Consider the following 19,896-nt stretch of genomic DNA (forward strand, 5'->3'; position numbering starts at 1 on the left):
CGAGTGCAGCATGGCTTGTTGACGAAGATTTTTCACGAACCGTTGAAATCATGAATTTATCTATTTTTGTCTGAATTTGATTTTCTCTGGCTAACGTTCTGAGACATTGCTTAAAGGCTGTAAAGTGTACATAAAAATTTCCAACAACCTCATGTTTACTTTTTCTTGAATATTCAATGAGTTCCTCAATTTGTTCTAATCTTTTCTGATATCCGACACCTCTAGGCAGAGCCTCACTAACATCGTCCGAGTCATCAGAATCATTTCCGAGAACACTTTGAGCAATCTGTTCTTCAGTTAACAATTCATAACCAGGATCGTAATCATTTTCTAACCGTTCATTGATATCATTCACTTGTACACCCTGACCAGCTTGGAACAACATTGTTCGGATCGTTTCTTCAAACCCTTCAAAATCATTGGCTTCATTTTCAAAGCCTTTGAATTCACTATCAGATACTGCTGCATCACATCTAGGCCTCTCTGTTAACAGTTTCTTCCATGAATTTGTTAGTGTGGTTTCTTTCACTTTATTCCAAAGCCTAGCCCAGTGGAATATTGCTTCCCTGATTGTGTACTTTTTTAGATTTTCTAGTGTTCTTTGAGCCCTTGTATCCTTTCCTGTCAATTCATCTTCCTCGCTAAGTAAAACAACTAAAACATCTTCAAGCATTGCTGTTTGGTACATACGTTTAGCAGCAAGGATAACACCTTGGTCCATGGGCTGGATCAAGGATGTTGTGTTTGGTGGAAGTGCCATGCATTTTATTCTGCCATCCCTCGAAATTAACTTGCTAATGGGATGAGCAGGGGCATTATCTAGCAGCAACAATGCCTTAACCTCACTAGCCATTATTCCACATTTGTTGATCTGGAATTCTCTGACTTCTTTGCAAAAGTGGTTGTCAAACCAGTCCGTAAATATTGTTTGATTAAACCATGATTTCTTAGAACTGTAATATATTACGGGTAGTGCCTGCATTATATTTTTTAAGGCTCGAGGATTTTTAGACTTGCCTACCATGGCACATTTTGTCCTGTGAGAGGCAGCAGCATTAGCACAGAGCAAGACTGAGAGTTGTTCCTTGCCTATCTTTCGTCTTGGAATATTTTCCTGCATCCTACTGGTTAAGGATGTACTTGGTACAGCTCGCCACATAAACCCAGACTCGTCAGCATTATATACTTGATATTTGCTTAAATTATTACTGACAATGGACTTGTTTAATTTAGCCTTGAATGAATCAACATTAGTGGGATCAGCACTTGATGCCTCACCAGAAATATTTTTGGTGTTTGAAATGTTATGAAGAGCCTTAAATTTTCCAACCCACCCATCACTTGCATTGAAATCTTTTTATACCTAATTGAATGGCAAGTTTACTTGCTGCAGCTTTAAGTTCTTCAAATCGTATTGCCATGCCAATTGTGCGGTGCTGAATAAACCACTTATACACTGCAGCATCCAATTGTGGATACTGACCAGACTTTACTGTTTTTCTCGAACATGCAGCACCAGAAGTAGCACACTCTGTTGTGCTCACATATTTTAATAGAGTATCCTTCTGTTTCTTGATGTCACTTACTGTACTTTTCCCGATGTTAAACTCTGCTGCTGCTCATGCATGAGAATATCCTTTATCGAGTTTCTTAATTAACTCCAGCTTTTTGTGTTTTGTGCAAAGGCGCTTCCTTCGGGTAACTTTTGACATTTTGTAAATTAAAAGGAAGATCACAATTAACAGTAATGTCCTTCACAATTGAAGCTAGCCATGTGAGTTCACAGTAAACAATGGGAACACATGGCCCGGCACAGTACATTCTAGGTTTGTGGGAAAAAAAATACCTAGTGCCTATACTATAAAAGGTATTTAATAAGAAAACAAAGACTTTTGCTTAATAACAACTGTTTCAAAATATTCTATTAATAATAATTTAGAATTTTCTTCATTAAACTGAATCATTTTAAAAGAAAATTAAGATGTAATATACGACTCTGGACAATCGAGGTCTGTGGCCTGGTCGCCATGTGAGGGGACGCCGATGCCATAACAAACCCAATACCGATTGTAGTATCGACCGCTAGACCGGTATACGAGGCTCCAGATACCGGTCTCCCAAACCGGTCGTTATTACCGGCAGATCGGTATAAAAGAGGCCGTTAAATTTAGTGGATACTGTGCAGCGATGATTCACTCATTTTATTATATAAATATATCAAACTACACACTATTGAATAATATTACAGCAAAAAAACTATGAAAAATCAATCAGAGACATTGAAATAATTAGGTAATTATCTCTTTGTGGCAACTCCGGCCTGACAGCTGGCGATCAACAGACCGCCTGGGACGCACGCTGACTCAGCGCCTGTTTTTTGCCAGATTTCCCCGCCCTATAGCGGGCAATATATGCCACTTACGATTTTTTTATTATTTTTCCTGTGATCAGTGAACACAAATTAACAGATTTGGAAGAAAAAATATATTTTTTTTTTTTCAAAATTACATGCGCCTGTGGGGAAGAAAGGATATTATACCCCTAGCATGTTAAGGGTTAAGTTGAGTGGGGCTCCACAACACCCCCCCCCTCTCCCCTGGGTTTGTTTTCAGGTGCTTTTGGGTTTCCTAGATTTGTCTTTTCCAGAGGATTCCTTCTTCTTGGATTTTCCCCTGGGAATGTTCATGAGGTCCTAGGTGCGTACCTCCTTTGAGACCAGGTTTTGCCTCGGTGATTGATTTGGTCTCTTTTGAATTCGGTCCTTCTTCCTTGTTTTGGGTATGTTACGAAGTACCAGAGTCTTCCTGGCTGGTAGACTGCCCTCTTTTTCTCTTTGGGGGTTTAGCATGGCTTCTGTTGTTCCCGTACACTTGAGTACTCGCCTAGTTGTGCTTGCGGGGGTTGAGCTCTGGCTCTTTGGTCCCGCCTCTCAACTGTGAGTGGCTCTTCAGTGTTGCAGGTGTTCTTGGGGGGCTCGCACGAGTTCCTTAATGAGTGCCTCTTCACTCCTGCGCTTCCTTGTGATGTGGGTCTGGTGCAGTTGCATGCTCAGGTTCCCAGTCTTTCAACTGCTTTGGCTGCTGACGATTGGCTTTTGGAGGATGTGGGGGCATTGAGTGTGAGGGGCCTTCGACTCAATTCTGGTTTCAGCTGCCAAGGCGTCATCTGCCTTGCTGAAGCTGGTTGCACCGATCCTTCGGGAGGCGGTTTCTATATTTTCTCCTCCTGCCCTGCGTGTCGGCAGGCTGTGCAGGCTCTCTTTCTTTTGGATTTTGCGTGGGCCCTGGATCTGCATTCTTTGTTGCTATTTTATCCTTTTTTGTTCCCTGAGGGCTTGGTGGCTCAGTTTTTGTCGGTGGCTTCCACTACAGCTATCCTATTTCTGATTTGTTGGAGCTTCAGGGGCATCGTTCTCGGTCATCCCAGTTTGGTCGTGCCAGGGTGCCTGCTTATCTTAGTCAAGGTAGTCCGTTGGTGCCAGTTGTTGCATTAGTGAATGCCCAGGAGTCTTCGTCCTTTGGTCGGCGCTGTGTTCGCTCTTTGCGGAGTTTGACTTCTTGGGGTTTGCGTCAGCCCTTTCACGGGTCGCCCCATTGACAGGGCGTTGGAGGGAAGTCTGGCTCTTTTTGCCCACGCTTGGTCCCTGTCGTGCCCTCATGATCCACAGCATCACTGATAATAGTAATGTGATCAAAACTCAATAAGACCACCTGGCCTTCAATACGTGTCTAGCGGGTAAAATAAACATAATCACTAAAAGTAACCAGTTTACTGGGGCATATAAAATAACGCACTGGAATAGAAAAAGAAATGACTAAGTTCTCTACAACTGATACTATTTCACATTATAGTACTTGCTTTACTCAAAACTCTTAGGAATCATCATCATCATCATCATCATCATGCACTGTACTGCACACCCTCTGAGCTAGCTGTCACTAGGTTCTATCCAAGTGCAGTGGTAAACTAGCTCTAGCATGCTTCAAATCAAAGTATTATACAGAATGGTGGTGTCACAAAATATCACTAGTGGTTTGAGGAAGCAATATCATCCAGTCACTTAATGTCCTCAGAATTCCACCACATAAATCATACATAAAATATCACGTACCACCTGTCAAAATGGTGTACATCGGTAGACTGATCCGTTACACATCAATAAAGGTACATATTATATGTTACACGGTCATTAGACCCTACAAAAACCATACAAATGAGAGCACGACGCAGCACGGCCTCTTCTCTGAATCGCCAACCGAGCAGTGAGCTCACAGGAGGCGGGGAGAGCCTCAAGAGACACTTTATCCAACTCTGCAAGATACCCGTCACTACTCTTTCAAATATCTCTTATCTCAGAACATGACATTTACAAGCAATAAATCCTTAAACATACATGTAAATAATGTAGTATGGTACAATATATTTCCAAGAAAGTAACAAAGCATTATGACACACAAGCGATAATATAAATGTGTGAACAAATCAACAAAGAGTTCATATCTATGAGACATGGCATCACTGACTGGACCAATATGCAAGGGGGATGGGGGGGGTGAAGGGAAGATTCTAGAACTTTACTGGTCAACTCTAATACATCATTATACATTAATACAAGTATAATATATACAACCTGGCAGCAAAACTGCCTATTGGTATATGTTCTCACAAAACAAGTATGTCAAGTACTAAGCACGATCACTGCAAAGTGACAAGAGGCTATCTCATTTCTCAGCTAGGGAAATAGATATATCATAATACATACATATTTTTAGCATAATACATCAGACATATAAATGTATACAAGGTGCATAGCAATACAGTATATAAAGTAGGTTATATACAGTAGTACATAGAATTCAAGAATATATACATTTAATCATCTGTGATCACATCATACACCAGCCATACTTGGTGTATGTGGGGTCATAACATCCCCAAATAGGTGAGAGTTTCGAGTCGTCTCTTCCGGCCTTTGGTGGCATGACATCTTGTTCTTTCTAGGTTTACCGTCCCCCTGTTGGGAGGGGTCGGGTCTGTGGGGGTAGCTCTCTTCCCTACCCCTCATTCTGATCATCCAGGAGTGACTTTGAAGTGGTCGAAACAACGTCGTCTCTCAAGTGGGTTTCCCGCTTGTTTCCAGTTCCAAAACAAGACTGTGCAGATCTCCAGTACATATTGGACATGTCTTGTCTGAACCGGTTGATTCCACAGTGGCTCAGGACCGGCTTGTTCTAGAGGAAGGGAGGGGGGGGGGGTGGCTTGGATGATATCCCTAGACCTTGGGGACACTTATTGGCACATCCCTTTTCATCCGGGGTTCAGGGATTGGTTGGGGTTCCGAGTGGTGCGACAGGCTTACCGCTTTCGTTGTCTACTGTTCGGCTTACATCTGGCACCTCGCGTAATTACACATCTTCCTCGGGTCGTAGTGGGCCATCTGTGTTTGCTAGGACTTTGGGGTGTTGGCTCACCTCGATGACTGGTTGGGCTAGGCTCCCAGCTAACCTGCTAGCGAAGGATCGGGTTCTTTCCCAGTTGGCCGGGTTCGGGTTCCTGGTAAATTAGTGGAGATTCCAGTTCCGTTCCAGGTTCGGTCTTGGCCTGGTGGACCAAACTCTCACAAGTCAAGCCTGGCCTCAGGCCGGGCATGGGGAGTAGAACAACTACCAGAACCCCATCAACCAAGTATCAACCAAGTTGGCCTCGTATGAGATTCTCGGATTGCGTTCGTTTCTCTTCCTCCTGCAGTGCTGATTCAACTGCAGTCCTGTTTTCTGCTGTTTTTGAGGGGGTCCCGGGTCACTCGGCGGTTGTTCGAGTGACTGTGCAGGACCCTGAATTTTACTCCTCTGGTGTATCCGTTGGGCAGGATTTGGCTTCGGAGGCTGTTCTGGTATTTTCGTAGCCACCTCTTTCTCTGTGCTTGCGATCGTTTGGTTTGCACCCCAGTGTCCTTCAGCCGGTTGCTGTGTCACCTTCTTCCTCTTCGGGTTTTTTGGGTTCGATGCCATAGCGCCTTCCCCTTACCTCGCTCAATGTGTTCATGGACGTCTCGTTGTAACCTTTCCCTTCTTTTCTGGCAAAGAGTGAGATGGCGAATTTCCGAAGGAGTCCTATTATGGTCGAGACTTGGTTGCTTTGGCCGGGGATGCATCATGTGTTGTGCCCTGTGGCGGCTTTACACCATTACCTGTGGGCTACTAGTTCTGTGTCAGTGGATGCTCTTTGGGTGGATTTGGTTTACCAAGTTCCCTGTTCTAGGGCTCGTGTGTTCCGGGTTATCCTCGGTGTCATCAAATCTAGCATCTTCCCAGCCGACTCCCGGGTAAGTCCCTGTTTTTCTTTCTCAATGGGCAGTTGGCTTTTGGGAGCTGACGGGGCTTCCATAGAAAGCCAGCGTTGAATGTAATGAAATGCCCTTTTCTGAGGGTATCTTGGAGGCCCCCTAACAACCTCCCACCCTCTGGTCGGCATTTTTTTCCATCAGGATTCGAACTGATGGGTGGACAGTGGGGCCACCTGAGCTGGCTCAACCCCCTCTCTTTGGGGGTGGGGGTAGGGGGAAGCACTAACAAGTAGGAGTACTAGTTTGCATACAGAATTGCTAGTTTCTTTGTTGTTTTTGTTTGCAAGGAGTTCTTTGCTTCTTTGGGTAGTTGTTCGATTTTACCAGCTAGTTGTTTGTTTTGGATCACCTATCTTTCTAGGCTACTGTCCCAGTTGATGGGGAATGTCACTACTGTACTTTACATGAAGAGTGCTCATACGCCATTTGCTCCCTGTGCCTCTCGGAGGGGGACCAGATTCTGGTTAGTGGTCCCCAGTAGACTAAGAACTCCATGGGACTAGTGACCCCAAACTAATAAAGCACATATCAGTTTGGATGGCTTCAGGAAGCCTCCGGGGGCTACCCCCAGAAAAGAGCATTTCATTACATTTAAAGCTGGCTTTTTACTGACAATATGATTTACTTAATATGGCCACTGATCTGGGTCAGTAACAGTTTTGTGGTGTAAATAAGCATGATCAGTAAAGGAGAATCTCTGCCAAACCTGAGAATAATGAACAAGAAGCATACAAATTTATACTTATCATTAAAACCTTGACAAGGAAGAATGGGACAGATATGAAGGCAAAGTGAAGCCGATATCTGAATTTGTGTGAAATACTGTACCTGCGTCACTGTGGTTGGATGATACGTTGTATCATTGTTACCAGCCATCCAGACAGTGTCAACTACAGTATTTTTTTCAAAAATTTTTCATTTTTTTCTGGGGGGAGCCTCTACGGCTCCCCGGAGCTTACTAGGCTGATATGCTAATGTCAGACTTTGGCATCAGTCATGTGTATGGAGTTCTTGTGGGCTATCGGGGACCACGAGCCAGAACCCCCCCCCCCCCCCCCCCTAGAGAGGCAAGGAAAGCAATGGCCTATAGAACCCCCGTGTGATTGGAAGCATTCTATGTCTGCCATCGACCGGGTTAGGCACCCAGAAAGGTAGGCGTCTGAAAACAAACCCCTATTCTGGTAAAAATTGCAACCAAAGACTGAACGAGTGGATAGAACTCCCCAAACAAAAACGAGCAAACTAGTATGACGTCACCCGTCATCACGCCGCTGTCTGAGCAGCTCTCCCTTCCCCGGGAGGGGGGAGGGGGGAGGGGTAGCCCCAGACCCACCACGCTGGCGACCCACACCCCAGTTCTAGAGGTTGATGCTATCGGCTCGGTTGTGTGCTCTGGCTCCGGTCTGTAGCGGCGCTGTGCCTTGTGTGTGGTTGCTGTACTCAGGGGTGTGAGAGCCGGGAGTTATTCTTCAGTACTCGGGCTGCATGCACCTAGGGTTCCCTTCCCTAGTGCCTTGTAAGTACTGCCCTTGGAGCTTGGGGTTACCTTCCACAAGTTCCTCGTGGTCTGCTTCTGTGTGTCCGTTTCACTGCTCGGTTTTTCGGCCGCCCTTTGGGTACTTGGATGTTTTGTCTCCCTCGTTTGCCTTAGGGTAAGAGGTAGTTTTTGCACTGGTAGGGGTGCAGGGTGCTGCGCAGCTAGTTGTCACCTATCACAGCGGCCAGCTCTGTTCCTTGGGGTACATTGTCCTCTTGCGGGGGGTTTTGTTTTTCTTTTTGTTCTTGCCTAGGTGGGGGGTTCTGCCCTACTTGCCACTGGTGTTTGGCTTCCCCCTGATACTTGGTGGTGCCCCCTGCTTAGTCCCCGTGAGTGTACACGTCCCTGGGGTTCAGTTTTAGTCTGGTTGGTTGGTAGTTTTGGGCGCCGGTTAGCAGTACCCTGCCTGGGTTTACTTGAGTGCGAGTCCTCTTAACACTTTCGCCCGGGCATGACGCAGCATTGCGTCATCCACTTTAAATAATCGCCAAAAATCAGGTTTTTATCTGATTTTTTTGGGACTGATTTTAAAATGCGCGCCGATGTCTTCCCATTTTCTTTGTTGCGCCTCGTGGCACGCAGGCGGCTCGGCACACGCCGTCAGCCCATTGTTTTCGCTCCACTGTTGTGACCGGTGTCGCCTCCCCTCGCATCTCAAACGTGTGAACATTTCGGCTATTTTCCGTGGCTATATTTCTTACTGCGGCTTTAGAAACTATCTACTCTTACTCCACGATGGATAGTGATCATGAACAAGGCTCTTCCAGGAAGAAAATTGCGAAAGAAAGGCTTGAAAAGGGCGGGAATTGGGAGTGTAGCTGGAAGGCGTCTGAGCGCTCACTCGCGGCTAACGCGTGGCCCGTCTTCAACTCGTCGGCGGTTGGAGCGTGACCAGGATTTTTATTTTATATGCTAATGTTCCGCTAGAGAATTCTATTGCAAACCCATTGAGACCAAAATGAAAGACCTAGGACGAAAATTGAAGTGACCAGAGTGAAAATAGTGAAAACATTTTATCGCGTTTGCGCACTCCTGGGTAACTCGTTCGCACTTTCTCTGTTTGCTGCGAGTAATTAGCCAGGCTTTTGGAGTTTATATGCATTTTAGTGCTCTAGAGAATTCTATTACGAACACAATGATACCAAATTTATTCTTGTAGGACGAGAATTAAGGTGACAAAGTTGAAGAGAGTATACACTTTTCAGAATTTACGCGCGCTCCCGTGAAACCCTGGGACCCAAATCGCACAGTTGAGGGGTGGCGCGCGGGGTACACCAAAGTGTTAAAGTAAACGCTCAGGGCCCTGGGAATCCCCTAGGGGACGCGTGGGTCTGATGGATGTGACCCCGGGGTCCCTCCTCGCTTCGTGTGAGTTTGAGGGTTGTTCAATTCCCTTGTCTCAGGGCGACCCTCACTGTTTTTGCCTGTCATGCAGCCTGTTGGGTCGGTGACACTTTCGACCCTGAGTCCTGTGAGTACTGCTGCTTGCTGGTGACTCAATTTACCCAGTCTGTGGATGATCATCTTCGGGTACAGGCTGCGCGGGCATTACATTCTAGGTTTCGTTTGTTGCAACGAGCTAGGTTAGTTGCTCACTTGGATGCCCCGCAGCTGCCCCGTTCTGCTTATAGGGACCCGGACTTGGGGGTGGGAGTCGCTTCAACCCTGGTTCAGTCCGCACTTCCTAGTCCTTCCCCTTCTGTTGTTCGTTCTGGTCCCCCCTCCCCTGCTTCCGGCCCCGAAACGTCTTGAGGGTTTCGGAGCCGGAGCTGGGGGTTAGTTGGTCTTGAGACTCGGGCAGCCTCGGGGGATGCCCCTTCCGGTGTGGCAACGGAGGCATTCGAGTCTCCTCCCCCGGCTTAAGCCTCTGGGTCTGACCAGTGGGCCTCATTCTATCCGGCTTCTACGGCTGTGCCGACCTTGTCTGGTAGGGTCGGTGCTTGGGGGGGAAGGACTCGGCCCCGGGTCCTGCGGAGGGGCTGGCTTGGGGGCCTTGGGCTCCGCTAGACCCCGCCTTGGTTTTTCTGCCTTCTGAGCGGGGCTTACTGTTACAAGGAGTGGGGTTTTCTTTTCCCCCCTCTGCGTACGAGTTGGACTTTGTATCTGTCCTTCCCCTGATTTTGTTCCGTGTTCCCCGGGTGCTTCGGTTCCGTTTTTCCGGAGGTTTTCGGCTTATCGCATCCAACCTGCTGAGGTGCAGGTGGCCCTTGCCGCAAACCTATTGCGTGACCCGGATTATGCCTCGGCAATGGATCTCTCAGCTTTCAGGTTTGGGATTTCGTTCCCTTTCTGGCTCCGTTACGAGGTTCCGAAGTCGCCTGGCTGGCGGACTGTCCTGTCTTTGCCTTGGAGGCCTGGCGCTCCTTCTGCTATTCCTGCACGCTTGAGTGGCAGGAGGCTTCGACGGTGCTTCAGGTTTTCCTGGGGGGCGACCTTGAGCACCTTAATGAGTGCTTGTTTGCTCCTGCCCTTTCCCGGGATGTTGGTGTCGTTCAGCTTCGTGTACAGATCCCCCTCCTTTCGGCGGCACAGGTGGCGGAGGACTTGCGCGCTCGGGGCCTTTTGGTTGCGGCCTTGCGCTTCTTTTCCCTCCTGGAGCTGTCTTCCGACTTTTGTTTGAGGCTTCCGCCGTTGTGCAGTATGTTCAGGCTGCTTCGGCTTCTTGTCGTCCTATGTCGGACTTGCTGGTTCTCCGGGGAACCCGTGGTGGACCTTCCCGAAAAAGTCGTGCCAAGGCTTGGGGTTCCTCTCGTCACGGTAGGCCACTGGTGTCTGGTTCGGGTTCGGTTTCTCCTTCAGATCTGCCTCCGTCTGGTCGGTGTGGTGTTCGCTCTGTGCGAGGTTCTGGGTCTTGTAAGGGGCGCCGGCCCTTTCACGGTTTGCCCCATTGACAGGGTGATGGGGGGGGGGAGGCTTGCGCTGTTCGCTCACGCCTGGTCCCACGATTTGTGGGCGTTTTGGGTCGTTTCGCATGGCCTCCGGTGGCATTAGGTAGCCCCTCCTCCTGCGGGGTGTTCGGAGCTGGCGGGGCAGGCTTCTTCCCCTGCGCTCTGTCAGGTCGTTCTGGAGTGGGTTCGCTTGGGCGTGGTCGAAACGACTCCGTCCCTCAGATGGGTTTCCCGTCTGTTTTCAGTCCCTAAACGTGACTGTGCGGACCTGCGGTTCATTCTGGACTTGTCCTGTCTTAACCCCTGGGTTCATTGCCCCTCCTTTCGGATGACTACGCTGTCTCAGATTCGCCGTCTGTTGGAGCTGGGTCCTTGGATGGTGTCCCTGGACCTCCGGGACGCTTATTGGCACGTCCTGATTCATCCGGGGTTCAGGGACTGGCTCGGTTTTGTTGTGGGGCTTCGTGCTTACCACTTTTGTTGTCTCCCGTTCGATTTGAACCTGGCACCTCGCATTTTCACACGCCTCACGCACGATGAACTTCACGATACTGGTCTACCCACTGGGTCGGGTTTGGCTTCGTCAGCTGTTCTGGTTCATTCGAGGATGTCCCTTTCGCCTCTCTCGCGATCGCTGGGTTTGGACCCCGGGGGATTTGTGTCGGTTGCTGCATCGCCGGCTTCCTCTTCGGGTTTTTCGGAGTTCAGTGCCTCGGCTCCTACCCGAGATCTCGCTTGATGTGTTCACGGATGCGTCGTCTCTCGGCTGGGGCTTTGTGCCCAGTGCTCATCAGGCCGGCCAGGGACGGTGCGGGTCCGTCCTTCCGTCGAGCCCACAGCGCTGTGCGGGAGTTCACGGCGGTGTGGTTTGCTCTTCGGAGGCTTTGAGTCACCCGCGGGTCGATGATCCGGCTCCATTGGGACTGCTCCCCAGTGGTTCATTGTCTGAATCAGGGGGAGGGGGGGTTCGATGTGGTCCTTGGCTCTTTGGTGCTGGTCGCTTTGGGTGACTCGTCTGCTGAGTTCTCGAGGTTTGGCTCTCCTGGCGGTTCACGTACGGGGTGTGTCCAACGTCTTGGCCGACGGCCTGTCTCGTTTCGTTTCCCTCTCCACGGAATGAACGGTTGATGCCAACTCCTTCCGTTGGCTTTGTCAGACGTTCGGACGCCCCAAGGTGGACCTCTACGAGTCGGTGTGGTCGTGGCACCTTCCCTTGTATGTGGCATCCTTTCCCGACAGCGAGGCCGTCGGGGTTGACTCCTTTCGGCAGGACTGGTCAAGGTGGGGGTTCCTGTACCTCTTTTCCCTGGTTCAGCGGTTGCTCCAGGTCCTGACTCACTTAGAGACTTACCAGGGAAGAGTTGTCCTCTTGGCCCCTTGGTGGCTGGTCCAGCTGTGGTTTCAGGCGCTGCTTGCTCAATGTCCGAACTCAGAGGTTTTTCAGCGGCTCCGCCTCTTCCAGCAGATCGGTCCGGTCCGTCACGTGGCTGGTTCGATCTTCTCGAGTCTTCGCGTATGGTACTTTTGTCTCAAGTTTATCATCATCTCTATGGTGGTCAGGTGGCTTCCTTATTAGTGTCCCACCTGTGGGCTTCATCTCGGTGGCAGTATGAAGTTTCCTGGCGGTCCTTCCGGTTCTTCTTACGTCTTCGTCATTGTGCTTCGCTTTCTGTTAGGGTGGTGGTGTCCTTTCTCTCTTGGTTGTTCCAGGACCGTCTCCTTATGCCTAACACTGTCGCCTCGTATCATGCAGCGCTGGTGGAGCCGCTGAAGTTTGCTTTCGGTATTGATGTCAGTCTGCGTCGTTTTGCAAGCTATGTCGGGCGTTGTTTCACCTCTGGCCTGCTCATGCTCCACCTGAGCCGTCCTGGTCATTGGACAGGGTGCTCTCTTTTCTTTCTTCTCCTCGGTTTGTTGTGGCTCCTTTGGTTCCGGATTGTTTTTTGAAGGCTCTTTTCCTGTTGGCATTGGCCTCTGGGGGTCGGGTTGGCGAGCTTCATGCGCAGAGGTTTCTGCTCTTTCGATCGGGGTGATCGTTTTGTTTGTCTGCAGCCTTCTCCTTCTTTTCTGGCGAAGAATGAGACTGCTGCTTTCCGGAGGGGTCCCTGGGTTGTTGATGCTTGGTTGGTTAGGCCGGGGTGCATCATGTTTTGTGTCTGGTTGCGGCTCTTCCGCCATTATTTGCACGCCACGGCTTCTGTATCCGTGGACGCGCTTTGGGTTGATTGTTTCCCTTCTTTCCTGTTCGAGGGTGTGGGGCCTCCCAGGACGTCCACAGGTTAATTAAGGCTAGCCAGCCTGCGGTCTATCCCCGTGTCCATGACGTCCGCAAGTTCCTGGCTCTTGCCGCCGTCTTTGGAAATATGTCCTGAGCTGACATTCGGGTGCGGGGATTTTGGCGGTCGAACAGAGTCCTGGCTGCTCGTTACCTTGTAAACGTTTCTGGGCCCAGTCGGGCTTGTGTCGCTTTGGGTCGGCAGATGCAGCCAGTTGTTTCGACTTCGCGTTGAGGAGTGAGCGGCAACCGCCTCCCGGGTAAGTTCCTATTCTCTTTCCCCTGTGGGTAGTTAGCTCCAGGGAGCTGTAGGGGCTCCCCCCAGAAAACCAGCGTTAAATGTAATGAAACGCCATTTTGTGGGTGAGTCCCAGAGGCTCCCCGGCATCCCTCCCTCCCTCCGGTCGGCGTTTTTTTCTCGTGTTTTGACATCCAGCCTCAGAACTGAGGTGTGGGTCGCCGGTGTGGTGGGTCTGAGGCTAGCCCTTCCCCCTCCCGGGGACGGGGGAGCTGCGCAGACAGCGGCATTATGACAGGTGACGTCATACTAGTTTGCTCGTTTTTGTTTGGGGAGTTCTATCCATTCGTTCGGTCTTTGGTTGCAATTTTCATCAGAATAGGGGTTTGTTTTGGGACGCCTACCTTTCTGGGTGCCTAACCCGGTCGATGGCAGACATAGAATGCTTCCAATCACACGGGGGTTCTATAGGCCATTGCTCCCCTTGCCTCTCTGAGGGGGCCAGGTTCTGGCTCGTGGTCCCCGGTAGGCCCATAAGAACTCCATACACATGACTGATGCCAAAGTCTGACACAGCATATCAGTCTAGTACGCTTCGGGGAGCCTCCGGGACTCGCCCAGAAAATGGCGTTTCATTACATTCAACGCTGGTTTTTTTTCATAAAGGACTGGAGGCATACAATAAATTTGTCGGTGGTTATGTTTATAAATTTATAACTACTGTCACATTGGCTGGTTCAATCTAGAGCTTAATTCAGGACAGACTTAAATGTGACAGGCTCCAGGCTTGATACTTATGGATTTCAGAAGACAAAGTTAGTCTTTGTGTGATGAGTAGACTACTCTAGTAAGGATTTCTGGGTGTGTTTTGGGAGTGATCCAAATACAATACTGTACTGGATTTTCTATTATAGCAGGAGAGAGGTGGGACCCTCCTCTCTCCCATATTCTAGGTTATTGTTTTAGACATCAAAGGCTCTAAGCAAATATAATTTTAGGCTGATCAGGCTTGCTCTTGACCACTGGGTAATGTAGGAATTTGGGCCGAGTTATCTTCTAATCACGGGGTGGCCTGCCCTCAACCTTCTGGTCTTCATCTGAACCATTACCGCCAATCTTACTGTATAACATGAAAATATGGTTAAATAAGGGCTGTAGTCTTGACACCTGGGAAAGACCCACGTTTATTAAAAAAAAAAAAAAAGGCTCCTCTATATGGCTGACTTGTGGGTTGATGTCATGTGAAAACACTGTTAAAAAAAAAAAAAAAAAGGCTCCTCTATATGGCTGTAATTTTAAATAGGATTTTAACCTAAGTAGTCTGTGCTCTGAGTGATCTTATAATTTTTTTTCTTTCTTTTACAGATGAATGCCAAGAAAAGAAGGTTACATATAGTGAATTACAAACAGAAGCTGTTAAAGTAGCTAGGATTCTGTCTGAAAGTACTAGAGATAATGAAGATAAGGATTTGTTTATACGTGCAGGTTTGTCAAAAGAGCAGCCGTATGAAAAGCATAAACATGTGGTATTGAAACAAAATACTCAAACTAAAAGTGTTCATGATAAGCACTCATTTTCTAGTGAGAACAAAAATGAGTTTAATGATGAAATTTCAGTTGGAAACTTGTATAGCCTTAATGGCAGGCAATCATATGTCAGTGAGGACCTAGGCTCCAATAATAATTATGAACAGAAAACTGTTATTGGAATTTTGTGTTCCCAAGGACCAGGAGCAGTTGCTTGTATACTTGGGATAGTGAGTCAAAATGCCTATATATATATTTCTCCAGAATATACTAAGCAAGAACTTGCATCAATACTTGGTCGAGTGTGTCCTAAGAGAATATTGGTGGAAGAAAAATACTTGGAAAATATTGCAGAAATCCCCTTTGTTGTTAAAGACTGCTTTTGTTTATTTGAAACTTGCTTTAAAATAATTTCTCTCGATAGTGAAAACCAATCAATATCTCAAAGAAATGGCATGAACGACCTGGCATATGTGATCCCAACTTCAGGATCAACTGGTGTTCCAAAGTATGTGTTTGTGCCCCATCGTTGTATAGTGCCAAATATCATAGATTTAGCCTCCTTATTTGGAGTAGAGCAGGACGACTGTATCTTTTGTGCTGCTCCTCTCACATTTGACCCAAGTGTTGTAGACATGTTCATGGCATTCACAGCTGGAGCAGTGCTAGTTATGGTATCCCCTCATCTTTTGAAAATGCCAAGAATTTTGCTTAATATCATGGTGAAGAATAAAGTTTCAATTTTACAAGCTACTCCAACTCTTCTGTTAAGTTTTGGAAAAGATAGATTAAGAAACTCACTCTTTGCAAAATATTCTCCTCTTAAGGTTTTGGCTTTAGGAGGTGAGATATTCCCGAAATTGTCATTTTTAAAGCAGATAGTTAATGAGAAGTGCAGAATAAGAATTTTTAATCTTTATGGCATAACTGAGGTGTCCTGTTGGGCTACTGTAGCAGAAATTGTATTAAACAGATCAGAATCAGTGACCAGTACAGAGCAAGGTCAACAAATAATAGTAGCAGGTAATGATACAAAAACAAATTATGTGGCTGGGGAATTCAACATGCTAGAATATTCATTTTCAGACATGGTTCCAATAGGTGACTCGCTAAGCTTCACTACAGTCAAGCTGCTCAACAAGAGTGGAGGAGAAGTTAAAGAGGGTGAAGAGGGAGAAATATTTATTGGAGGGCACGAGAGAGAGTGCTGGGTGGATGATGGTACTGAAGTTCTTAAGCAAGAAAGCAGAGATATAAACAATACGTATATCCAAGCTGTTTTCCGGAAAACAGGTGACAGAGGAATACTGAGTAAAGGTCATATTTATTGTATTGGAAGATTAGACAGACAAGTAAAGCGTAATGGACAAAAAATTAGTCTTGCTGAAATTTGTAAACAGTGTAGAAGCTTGGATTATGTGGATAATTGCCATGTAGAATTACTTAGTGGAAATAAAATTACAACTTTTGTGTACTCAGATAGAAAAACTCTAGTTGCTGAGGATGTCTGGCAGGATCTGAAGAGAAAAATATCGTACTGGAAATTACCAGATAATATAATTATAGTTAAGAATGTGCCCTTTAATAAACATGGAAAAGTTGACACACTTCAGTTGCTGTCTACTGAATACCATTCCTCTGCATTAAACTGCAGTAATTATAACACTTCATTAGAAAGTTATTTTGAAGATTTATGGAAGAAAATTCTTGGATGCTATAATGTGGGTCCAAATGATAATTTTATCAAGTCTGGTGGAACCTCACTTAATGCTGTATACTTTACAGAAGAATTGAAAGACTTTTTAGGCTGTGAGGTACCAAAGCTTCTTGATGTGTTGCTTAATGAAACCTTTTCAAAAACCTTACAGGTAACAAAAAAATATCAACATTCTATAGAGAATTTAAAAAATGTTGAGAGCTTGTATACACAAAATCCAAAAAAGCTCAAAAGTGAACATAAACAAGCCTACAGTAGTCAGTCCATGTACATTAAACCAGCAACAATAAATTATGAAGACTATTCCAAGCCAAAAAATAGTTTTTCCAAGTCCCATTACAAAGGGAAGTCTGAGAAATCTAATAATTCAAAAAATGAACACGAGTCTTTACTCTCTGATCCAACACTAACTATTTTATCAAGACGAGGTGTGCATAGTAGAGGAATGTTGTTACCAAATTATTATGCTGTACCATATAAAATAGAATTACTGTGGAAGTATAATCTTAGCAAATGCATCGACTCATCTCCCGTGGTTACTGAATACAACAATGGGAACATTTTTGTTTTTGTTGGCTCGCATTCTCATAAATTTGCATGCATCAATGCCATGACTGGAATGGCAAGGTGGTGCCTACTGCTGGGAGATAGAGTGGAGTCTTCACCCATTGTTTCAAGAGACGGCAGACACGTGTATGTTGGTTGCTATGATAGTTATTTATATTGTATTTGTATTGAAAATGGACAAATCCTGTGGAAGTATAAAACAGGAGGGGAGGTGAAAAGCTCTCCAGTCATTGATGATGAATTGAACTTGGTGATATTTGGTTCTCATGACAAAAAATTATACTGTTTAACAGCAGATGGTGAATTAAAATGGAGTACAAAGCTTTCACATGGCAGTGTATTCTCTTCGCCTTGTGTTACTTGTAACTATGTGTTGGCTGCAACACTTGACGGTGTAGTTTGTGGGGTGGATAAGAACACTGGTAATATTAAGTGGAGTATATCTGCTAAGAAACCTGTCTTTAGTTCACTTGCTTCATACTCAAGAGGTGTAATTTTTGCAAATGTTTGTGGCGAGATATTTAGTTACTCTCTTTTGGGCTCTAGGCTTTGGATATTTAAGACAGAAGGCAATGTGTTTTCCTCCCCATTTGTGTTGACGTTAGAAAATGGTGCGGAAGTAATCGGCATTGGCTGCCACGACCATAGTGTATATTTCCTTAACAGTTATGGTGATAAAATAGCACAATACAAAGGGTCGTCTCCCATTTATGCAACCCCATTTTTATTTTCTTTGTGCGATCACAAGACATTCCGAGCAGTAATATGTGAAACATCTGGGAGATTGTTTATAGTTCATGTAGTATTCCAAATTGAAGTAGACACTGAAAACCCTAATACTAGTGTTATATCCCCAAATGCAGTCATTGAGGTTGTTTTGGAAACTATATTAAATGGCGAGCTTTTTGCATCTCCTATATTTTTCAGGAATAAATTATATGTTGGAAGTAGAGATGATTTTCTTTACTGCTTTAATTTACATTCGTAGTTGTCAGGAACTAAGATTATATTAGTTTGGTATATCACTTTGAAGTGCAATAATATTGAATTAGGGCTGTGAATGTTATATATGCAATATTGATGTACTACATATTTTAATAAATGTGAAACAATTTTGACTAAGGTAATTATTCCAAAATATTAGACAAATTTGATCCCCTGGGCTGTGCCTCCTGTTATAGCCAACAGGAGAAAATTCAATTTTCTGGGTGGGGGGAGCCCTGTTGGGTTCCTGGAGCTATCCAGGCTGATATGTAACTATTAGCTTTTTTGGCATCAGAGTGCACGGAGTTCTTGTCTACCGGTGACCATCATGAGACAGAATCTGGCCCCTCCCCCCCTCAGAAGGGCAGAAGGAGCAATGACACATAGAAACCCCCCATGTGATTGGGAGCATTCTATGTCTGCCATCGACCAGGTCTGGCACCCAGAAAGATAGGCGCCTCAAAACAAACCCCTATTCTGGTGAAAATATTGCTACTGAAAGTCGAACAAGTGGACAGAACTCCCCAACGAAAATTAGCAAACGAGCATGACGTCATCACGTTGCCTGCTGCTGTCTGCGCAACCCTCCCCTCCTTGGGAGGGGGAAGGGGAAGCCCCAGATCCTTCAGATCCTTCTGCTGGCTATCCAACTGCCAGTTCTTGGCTGATGTGATACTGGCTGGTCAGGTGCCTCTGGCTCCAGTTTTGCTTTCAATTACTGTGCATTGTGGCATGATCTGTCTACAGGTGGTGTGTGAGCCTGGAGTAATATTCTTCGGTACTCGGGCTACATGCGCCTAGGGTTTCCTTCCCTAGGTGCCATGTAAGTACTGCCCTTGGGGCCACCTTATACAAGTCTCTTTGGGACCTACCTCCACTGTTTCTTTTACTGCTTGGTACTTGACTGTCCTTGGGAGTCAGCTGGAGTTTTTGTTGCCCTTGTTTGCCTTTGGGTAGGAGGTAGTTTTCATCACTGGTAGGGGCGCGGGGTACTGCACAGCTAGTTATCACCTATTGTAGCGGCCGGCTCTGTTCCGCCTGGGTACGTTGTTCTCTTGCGAGGGTTTTAATTTTTTGTTTTCCTGCTTGGTAGGGGGGGGGGGGGAGTTGTTGCCTTTGGTTGGTTGCCCCCTTTCTACAATTGGGCATCTTTCTCTAGGCATCTGTTTTCTGGCTGGTACCCACTGCTTGGCCCTTGTGAGTGGACACATCCCGGGGGTTCAGCTTTTAGAAGTTTGTTCAGTAGTTTTGTGTGCCGGTTCGTAGTACCCTGCCTGGGCTTCCCTTGGCATGATACCAAGGCTAAGGGCCCCTGGGAAACCCCACAAGGGGTTCCGTGGTCCGATGGATGCGACCCTTGAGTCCCTTCTCACTTTGTGCAAGGTAAATGGTTGCTCTGTCCCCATGTCTCAGGATGACAATCACCAGTTGTTCCTCCGCCATGCTGCCTGTCAGATCGCTGATTCTTTTGACCCGGAGTCATGTGACGTTTGCTTTTTGTACGTGCTCCAGTTCACCCAAGCTACTGAACATGATATGAGGGTACAGGCAGCAGAGGTGTTGCATGCTCGGTTTAGGTTGCTGCATTGCGAGAGGTTTGCTGCTTCTCCGGATGCCCCGAGACTGCTCCGTTTTGGTTATAGGGACCAGAATTTGGGGGTGGGAGTTGCTTCGACTTTGGTTCCGCACGCCAATCCTTGTCTTTCCCCTTCGTTGGTTCATTCGGTCCCCCACCCCCCCTTACTGCCGGCTCTGAAACATCTGAGGGGTTTTGGAGTTGGGGCAGGGTTTAGTTGGTGTTGAGACTAGAGCGGTCT

General features: G+C 46.7%; 1 protein-coding gene across 5 annotated transcripts in view; it reads left to right on the plus strand.

The window, feature by feature from the left end:
• Aasdh (Aminoadipate-semialdehyde dehydrogenase) overlaps positions 1-18,209 on the plus strand; it is a 46,623-nt gene extending 28,414 nt beyond the window's left edge. For all 5 annotated transcript variants that reach the window (XM_069329844.1, XM_045751647.2, XM_045751646.2 and 2 more), the window contains one exon: positions 14,650-18,209. In XM_069329844.1, coding sequence (XP_069185945.1) covers positions 14,650-18,083 — 3,434 coding nt within the window. In that variant the 3' untranslated portion in view covers positions 18,084-18,209. The remainder of the gene's footprint in view (positions 1-14,649) is intronic.
• Positions 18,210-19,896: the final 1,687 nt, after the last annotated feature.

This window comes from Procambarus clarkii, chromosome 23 (genome assembly GCF_040958095.1).
Source record: "Procambarus clarkii isolate CNS0578487 chromosome 23, FALCON_Pclarkii_2.0, whole genome shotgun sequence".
Lineage (NCBI taxonomy): Eukaryota > Metazoa > Arthropoda > Malacostraca > Decapoda > Cambaridae > Procambarus > Procambarus clarkii.